We start from the raw sequence: 8967 nt of genomic DNA on the forward strand, positions 1-8967 counted from the left end.
ACCCGGCTGTGAAGCCGCAAACTATCACAGCCGGGTGCCCACAGCAGTGATGCCGGCGCCGAGGGAGAGGATCGAGGCTTCGGGCGGCCGCATCGCTGGACCGTTGGACAGGTGAGTGAATGGCTGGAACTCCGCTTTAACTTTAGAGTGCGTTTGTTCATAATTTATAATATTTCTTAATTCACACCCACATTTATAGGGACACAGGAGGAAAAATTGGAAAGTGAGGAAGTTTATGCTAAGAGAAGATCCGGCATACCTGCACTACTATGATCCAGCTTCGGTAAGAGAAAGTTTTACACACTGCTTTATATTAGCTAATTAAGTGCTTTTAAACTAGTTCATAATATTAGTCTACAAATGCAATAGGCATGGATATTTAATATTATGAAAGAGGATATAATTGCCACAGGGTCTATGGTTTACACTGTGGGCCACATCGCCACCTAAATGAGCTAAATATACCCATATGAGTTGTGAATTCTAGGGGTTGTTTGATCATTATCCACCTATAGAATAGTGTGTGGTTTGCCGCCGTCCCTGTCGTATTGTTTGTGGGGTTAGGTACCTCAGGCCTAAGAAATTGGTGGGACTTTATGGGCAAGGTGTAGATAGTAGAAATGAGTACAATACTTAGTAAAGATAAATTTGTTTACTGTATGTAAAAACATATATATATATACAGTATACAATGGTAGTGGTGAGGGGTTGTAGACCCCTGAGTGAGAAGGGTGAAGAAAATAATAGAATAGTGACAGTGTGTAAATAGTGACTTAGGTAAGATAGGAAGTTTCTCTATTTCGTTTAAGAGAATTTTCCTCTTTTGCGTCCCAACGCGTTTCGGCTCGTTCCTGGAGCCTTTTTCAAGGGTGTAAGTCACATAAAATTCCTGAAATAGTCAGATAGATACTCTCAGTTACATATTGGTGATACCTATTGATTGGTATATCAAGCAATGGTATCTCCATAAAATATTGTTACATACATTTTGTTTTGCCGCGAGTCGAGATGAAGTTCCCTCAAGAAACCCATATGAGTTGTGTCAAAAATTGGCCCATTTGTCTCTCATGTCCATTTTTATAAATATTAAAAACAATAAATGTCCATTGAGCCTAAATGTTTAGCACAATTCCCCTAAATGTGCTGAACTCTTTGACTCAATAGACGTATACTGTTTTAAATATTCAAAACATGCTTAGGTTGAGTTTTTTTATTTACTTTTTTATATAGTTGTTATTATAATTTAAAGTGGTTGTTAAGTCACTACTATAAAATAATCTAATCCACTCTGTAATGTAACACTAAGTGCTCCTGTGCCTGTCTTAAAAGAAAAAATATGCAAATCTGTACCTATATCAGAGCGTCTCCCAGTGATCAGCTGATCCCTCGGCTCTTTTCTCTCCTGGGGAGGAGGGGAAAAGATTAGAGAGAGAGAGAGAGAGAGCCGAGCGGTCACGTGTTCGCTGAGAGCAGCTCCAATATAGGTACAGATCGGCATATGTTTTCTATGCCGATCTGTACCTATATTGGACAGGCACAGGAGCATTTAGTGTTATATTACAGAGGGGATAGGATTATTTTATAATAAATATGAGAGCAGCAGGAGTGGAGGGGCGGGTGCTGACACAACAGAAAGGCAAGGAGGGGAAGGGGGAGGAGGACACAGGAGACAGAGAGGAGAGCTGCAGGCTGACAGGGGCACGTACTCTGACTACGGTGTCAGGGCTCAGCAGCCATGATACACTGTGGTCAGTTTACAGAGGGGAGGGTAGAAACTGGCAGGATCGGCCAGGTTTTTTAAGTGATACGGAGGGCAAAATGACAAAGCACAAGCACTGTGCTGTATACCACGCTTTAAGGAAACAGTATTTGTTTTTTGGGGGTTTTTTTAAGGTAACAAATGCTTAAGTTTACTGTACAGATAAACATGTAATACTGAATGCACGACCCTATTTCCTTTTACCCTGTGTGTCTCTGAAAAAAGTCTATATTGAGCCACACAGGGCAGAAAGTGAAGGGAATGGGTAACCCCTCTGAATTATTCTGCTGTTTCAGTGATATGAGTTTTAGTTCTTGTACTCTGTAAAAAAAAAACAGGAGTTTCTAGAAAAGCAGGTAAAGTGACATTAAACAATATTTTTTTCCCAAAAAAATTCATACAAATCCACTACTTAATGGCCCGGTAATCTATTTTTCACGAAATTGGTTCTTATTGTGTTTTTCTGCCTCCTTGTAATGTCCTCCATGAGCTCCTGAACCCTCTCCTTTTTCTGTTTGTTTGGGACGAGAAGTGCACGTTAAATGCAGTCATGTGCACTGCTCTCTACACCCTAAAAAAGCCATAGTCCATAGTCCCTAGTCCATCATGGGAGCAAGCAAGAAAGGGTGGCTACATTCCTACTTACAGTGGGACAATTGCGAATGAATGTAGCCACCTTCTAACAAAGTCAGATCACAACGGCCAAGATTTGGAGATTAGGAGATGGCTGTGAAGGTACTTTTTAAAGTTAAAGTGGTTATAAAGTCACTATTCACAAATCCTGGAATCCCCTCTGTCACAGAAAGATATACTGTGCAGTATCTGCATTTTTTAAAAATTATGCAGCTAAATACCTTATTTTAGAGCACTGCTGTGCACTCATGTGATGACTTGGCGCTCTCCTTTCTGAGGACTACAGTAAGAGGGGCTGAGTCTCCGCTCTGACGTCAACCCGGAGGAGAGGTGGAAAGCTGCGGGAGACCACATGAGCGCACAACGGCACCCTGTAATAAGATATTTCACTGCATAATTTTCTAAACAGAGATACTGTACAGTATATTTTTCTGTTACAGAGGGGCTTGCAGGATTTAGGATTTGTGATTTCACAGCCAAAGCAGTGGGAGGAGAGGAGTGGGGGGAGATGGCTCAAAAGACTCCAAAGCTGACAGACAGGGAGGAAGGGGGAGAGGGGGTATCATGGATCAGCAGCCATGATTACCATGGTCAGCACACTAACGGGCACAGGAACAGGCAGGATCAACTAGGTATTTTACAGCATAGAGAGGGACAAATGACACTGTACAAGCACTACGCTGTATATCCTGCTTTAAGTTTAACCTTGTAATCACATGAAAAAGAAGCCCAGGTCTCAAACCACTGATTGTAAATCATAATCATGAAATACTCATGTGCTATTTCAAATTTACCCAAGAACAAAATAGTGATTTTTGATTTACTCCTGATCATAATAAAAATATGATTTTTCTAAATATCACAGGATGTTGCCTCCATGATCAAGAGGTACCACCAGAAGCCAGTAACCCCTACAGAGCACATTTTGATGCTGTACAATTTGCATGCATGCCTAAATTGCCAAATGCACACATAGTCAAATTTACTATAGGAGAAGCTCCCACTGCTCAGTTTATTGATTATATTGTCTTCTTTGTATCAACAGGGGGATAATGAACCTTTAGGATCTATTCACTTGAGGGGCTGTGTAGTGACCGCAGTAGAGGGTTTGACTGATGGTAAGTCACTCACTAAATTTAATATGCCAGTTTTAATTATTTTTAATGAATGGATGCACAGATGTTTCTAACACATAAGAGCTAAAAGGGTTATCACTGTCAGGTTTCTTTTACTCTCTAGGTTATTTCTCCTGGGGACCACTGTCACCAGCACAGGTCATGGAGAATCCAACAATTTGCCAGTTGCTACTGGAACAGAAAAAGGGGGGACATTTCCCAATCCTGACACCTACAGTATTCTGAGGACAATTATCTATCCTTACTTGGGAGTTATTCCCCCTCATTTCCTTGTTACATCTCTGGGACAGGAAGTGAAACATTTATATTTAAAGTGGAATTCCAGCCAGAACCTAACTCTAAACCTACTCTTTGCCACATTCTAAGCCTAATCTATCTAGACCTGTAAAGCAAAAATCGCTGTACTTACCTGCTCTGCAGCTACTCCTGCCCAGTCTCCAGAAGTAGATACTGTGAGCAGGAGAGAACCGACAACAGCTGGTAAATGCCTGGGAAGTGATGTTACCCATAGAGTTACTATGGGGTTTCTTTTTTCGGCTGCCTCTCCTGCACTCACTTACACACAGAAGCCACCGCTGACAGCTAAGAGTGGGACTGGACCAAAGCGGCTGCAGAACAGGTAAGTACAGCAATTTTTGCTTTACAGGACTAGATAGATTAGGCTTAGAATGTGCGACAGAGAGTAGGTTTAGGCTCGGTTTCCACTAGTGCGGCTACGAAGTCGTGCTACTTCTAGCACGACTTCGTAGCGAAAGTAAACTGCGGCTTCAGTTAGACTATTCCCTCATATATAGAGGGAAGTCGCGCTCAAAAGTAGTGCACAATCTACTTTTGAAGTCGCCGCAACTGAAGCCACGGCAGTGGAAACGGGCCCCATTGAAAACAATGGCTTTTGACTTGCTGTGCGACTTGACATGTGTCAAGTCGCACCGCAAGTCGCACTAGTGGAAACCGGGCCTTCAAGTTAGTTAGGTTCTGACTGGATTTCCACTAAAGCTGACAGGCAAAAAAAGTTCTCCCATGCAGTGGGGATGTGCCTGCACTGCATAGGTCAACTGCTCATTTGTTTCTGGGGATTGGAGAAGGAGATATACTTCCCTAATTTTCTGATTCTCCCCACACAAGACCAGTCCCCGTGACTCCTTCCCCTCCCTGTGGTCTAGAGGTCTTGTGCGATAGATCTTTCCTGATGTCATCACACCTACTGTATATCAAAATAAGTGAAAAAAACTGTGCTATAATAAATAGTCAAAAAAGCAGCAACTCAAATGTGGGATAGACAAAAATAGACAATATATAAAAGTGAAATTGTGCTGTGTATTTACATTAAATCGCACAGATTTTACCCTGTGCAATATTAACATTGAAAAAAAATTTGGTCAAAAACACCATAAAAGAAAAAAATATAAAGTTATAAAAATCCCAAAATAAAGTCCTTCTACACCAATAATTTAACACCAGTGCGAAAATAAAAATAAAATAGTGTCCAAACACAATTTTTAAAGTATATCTTCCCCGTGACGGTAAATTCCTTCACCACCAAGTGTAATATCCTCCACCAAGACAAGATTGCCTGCTTGCCAGAAAATACTGACCTCAACAGGTCAGCAGCACTTATGGCTTAAACCCAGCCAGGACCTTGTGTCTCCAGAGGGGTTAACGGACTGGTTAAATCTCCTTTGCAAACATCCGGCAAGTAGTCCAACTTCAAAAGCTCTCAGAACAACACTCCCCATAAATGTAATATTATAATATCGTTTTTTCTTTTTTGGTGTTTTTGACATCGTTCAGAGTTAATATTGCACATGGTAAAATCTGTGTGATTTAATGTAAGTACACAGCGTAACTTCACTTTTATATATTATACACCTACTGTATAGACCTGCTCTGAACAGGAGGCTGTCAGGACCAGTCCGCCGCTGGATTGTGGGGGAGATACATTTGCAGGTGGCAGGCGTGTTACTTTACAAAGCATACCTCTGTAGTATTTTACCACGTGTTACTTGCTCCTGTTCACAATATTTTTACTTTGATGAAGCAGAACTATATTACAATGAAAGCAGCATCCATGAAATGTTAATTTTTGTTGGTGCCATTTCTCAGCCTTAGGCCTCATTTACACCCATGGTTGGGGCGCAGCGAAAAGATGCAGTTAAGCCACAAGTGAAAATTAACCCGTAAACAAATTAGCTTGATGCAAATCCTGTCTTCTTTTGCATTAATAAAGTGCCATCCACCATCTTGTTTAGTCTTTCTGTGACGGGAGTCACTTTGGGTGGAACCCAGCTTACCTTAGAGTGGTTGTGAAACTTTTTTTCAGCTCCCCAGACCCCTCCTATGTGTAAGTCATTCTGGGTCTGTTAGGGGCACGGGGTTACCAAGAAAATGATAGACAACTACTTATTGTAAGTGTCAGAATGATGGAACATTGTATGAGCTTTGCCTCTGAGACTATTGTAGGTAGGAGCCAGACAGTCTGCTACTGTGGTCTCCTGCCATTGTCTGATTAATAAGGTGTTCTGTGTTTATACATAGGATAATGTGTAATGTACTTTGGCTTAGCCTTGTTGCCGGCAGTTCAGCCACCCAGGCTAGTTTAAGTGCTAAGTTAATTAGCATGTTAATTATATCATTGTCAGCTAGTTGTTGCTAGAGGGGGGAGATCCCTGTTTGTATTGTTAATTGTGCTAAATAACTCACCTATTGTCTGCTAGGGGATATGTGTACACTTGTAATAATGTGTATTGTATGTTTGAGCTTAATGACGGCAAGTCTCACCTGGAATGAGATCCCTGAGTGTACATGTGGTCAGTTTAATTAACTTAATGTTTAGCTATGGTAATTATATTCTGTGTGAGTTTGTTTAATAAAAAGTTCCAGGTCTCATACAAGCTAAGTTGTCAGCTATTCTTGTTTGTTATGTGGCTATAATATCTGATATCTATGTTCTATATACCGACGGAAGCACTCAAACACAGTGCGGGTCTGTTCCATCACACTTTCAACACACCTTTGCCTTCTGCTATTGGAAGAAATTGGAAGCAGTGGAAGTGACATCACAAAAAATATATTCACACACACACACACACCTACAGCCACACAGGTGAAACTGAATGGGCTACACAAACAGGAAAGGTACTTGGAGCACTAAGAGAGGCAGGTCCAGGTGTGTGTAGGTGTGTGACATGAAGGCAAATTCATAAAAATGCATGAAAAAGTTCTTAAATTCCAAAAAGAGTCCAAAGATGCATAACCAATTCAAATAGGCCTAGAAGGGGCTCTGTATGAAATACAAGGAAACGAGAAGCAGCGCTAAGTGTAGCAATAAAGCTACATCATTTATTTTCACAAAATTGGCAGCTCACAAAAAGCATTAGAATATGCGCTTGTCAAACAGATAACACCGCATTGTAGCTCTGGTCCAGTCCCGCTGGGTGCAGATCCCCAAGACGCTTATCCTCAGCTGTGCTGGTGGCTCCCAGCACTTCCTGGTTGGAGTTGGCAATTTTGTAAAAATAAATGATGAGATCTTACTGCTACACTTAGATGGCGCTGCTTCTCTTTTCCTTGTGGAACTGAGTGGACTGGTGTTTTTATTCAATCTTACCAACTATGTAACTATGAAAGATTCAGGGTGGGACGAGGAGAAGCTACATTCATCTGTGGCGTTCAATGCATCGTCCTATGAGCAGAGAGCAAATTTCCATTGCAGGAAGCATAGAAAACCCATAGCTTCTGATCTATGGAGATATAAAAGAGCAGTCATAAAGCTTCCTGCTGATGATCCACACATCACCTTGGGACACATACACATGAAATTACCAGGAAGATACTTTGAATTATGCATTCATGTTTTTTTTTTTGTTCAATCCACATTTTTCTTTCTTACCTGTAAAAAAGCCTTTTGCTCTTTATAAAATAATATCTTATTTTCTTCCCCAGCAAAAAAACAAGAAATCGATGGAAACCTTTTTGAAATCATCACAGCCTCTGAGATACATTACTACCTGCAGGCTGCATCAGCAGAAGAGCGCAAAGAGTGGATTAAAGCTATTCAAGCTGTCTCCAAAATTGGAAAATAGATTTAGACATCAATGCAGAGTCACACGTTTGCTGTATACAACATTTCTAGGTTATAAAGCAGTGATGTATTTTATCATTACCATTGCTACTGAGCCTTGAGCAGGGGGTAGAGTTGGAGCTACTCAACAAGAAAATCTGCAGCTTTTTCTATGGAGGAGATTTTGATAAGTCACCTAGCATAATAAAGTGGAACTTCACTCTGCCAATCAACATTGGCTATTTTTAATCCTTATCCTGCTATCATTAGTAAATAGATAGAGAAGTATATTATATTTACTTGTTTTAAACTTTTTTTTTTTTTTTATAGTTCTTTAGTTACTTCCTGGTTTCCATGCCTAGCAAATGATGTCATATACCCCAGGAGTCTTCAAAAGCAGAAGAAGGGCTTTTCTTAGCTTAGCTCAGGCATGCAGGCAGGAGGGTGTGCTTAACTGAGAAAACCTCTCCTTCCCTCCTAAAGACTCCTGGGATGTATGACATCATTTGCATTATTTTCCTAGGCATGGAAATCAGGAAGCAACTGAAGAAATGTTAAAAAAAAAAAGTTTTAAACAAGTAAATATGATATGCCTTTTTACTAATGCTAGCAGCATAAGTATTAAAAAAAGCCAATGTTAATTGAGACAATAATGCTCCGCTTAAGCTCTGAAGAAAATTATTTTTGCAAAGTGCTACTTTGAACCGTTTATTTGCCTTTAGTAAATCAACTCACGTGCCTTGATGATGTCTGTGTCCTCCATTTCTTGTACAGGCAACACAGAGACTGCAAATGAGGAACCCCCCCACTGGGTTTAGAGACAGAAAAGAAGCCTGAAATAAATTCTGACTCTTAACTCTATCAAAAACAAAAAATTAACTGGAGTTGGACTTTCAAGGAGAGTTAAAAAAATGGGAACTTCAAAGGTTGTTTAAGGCTTGCCTTAGACAGCGTGAATTTCTTTCCTACAACTACAGACAGCGTTGACGGGAATCCCTCCCGCCGAGCCATTGTGGTCTGCTGGTGGGGTGTGGGGAAAGCCATCCCTGCCAGGAGAACACAGTGATTATTATAATAGTGACAGTATTAATCGCATGTAAAATCCGGCAGGCTGGTTGTACCTAAGTTGATCAAGGGTGCATTAAGCTTGGCCATACTTGGTTCGAATCTCAGCCGGTTCAGCAGAAATGTTTGAACTGCCTATAGCCAGCCTAAAACTGCAAGAAGTGTGGGGTTATCTCCAGACAAAGGTCGGTAATTACAGATCTGACCTGCAGTTCCAACTTCTGAAGAATAGTGATGAGCTAAGTTGAGCCAAGTTTGTTCATCACTACTGGTGAATGCTTGTATTGTAATGTGACAAGGAAATACTGTACAAT

General features: G+C 40.8%; 1 protein-coding gene across 2 annotated transcripts in view; it reads left to right on the forward strand.

The window, feature by feature from the left end:
• Positions 1–7842, forward strand: part of PLEK (pleckstrin) — a 180183-nt gene extending 172341 nt beyond the window's left edge. For both annotated transcript variants that reach the window (XM_082250275.1, XM_082250274.1), the window contains 3 exons: positions 200–283; positions 3438–3510; positions 7471–7842. In XM_082250275.1, the coding sequence (XP_082106401.1) occupies positions 200–283; positions 3438–3510; positions 7471–7610 (297 nt within the window). In that variant the 3' untranslated portion in view covers positions 7611–7842. The remainder of the gene's footprint in view (positions 1–199; positions 284–3437; positions 3511–7470) is intronic.
• The last annotated feature ends 1125 nt before the right edge of the window (positions 7843–8967 follow it).

This window comes from Pelophylax lessonae, assembly GCF_965119305.1.
Source record: "Pelophylax lessonae genome assembly, chromosome: 3".
Classification (NCBI taxonomy): domain Eukaryota; kingdom Metazoa; phylum Chordata; class Amphibia; order Anura; family Ranidae; genus Pelophylax; species Pelophylax lessonae.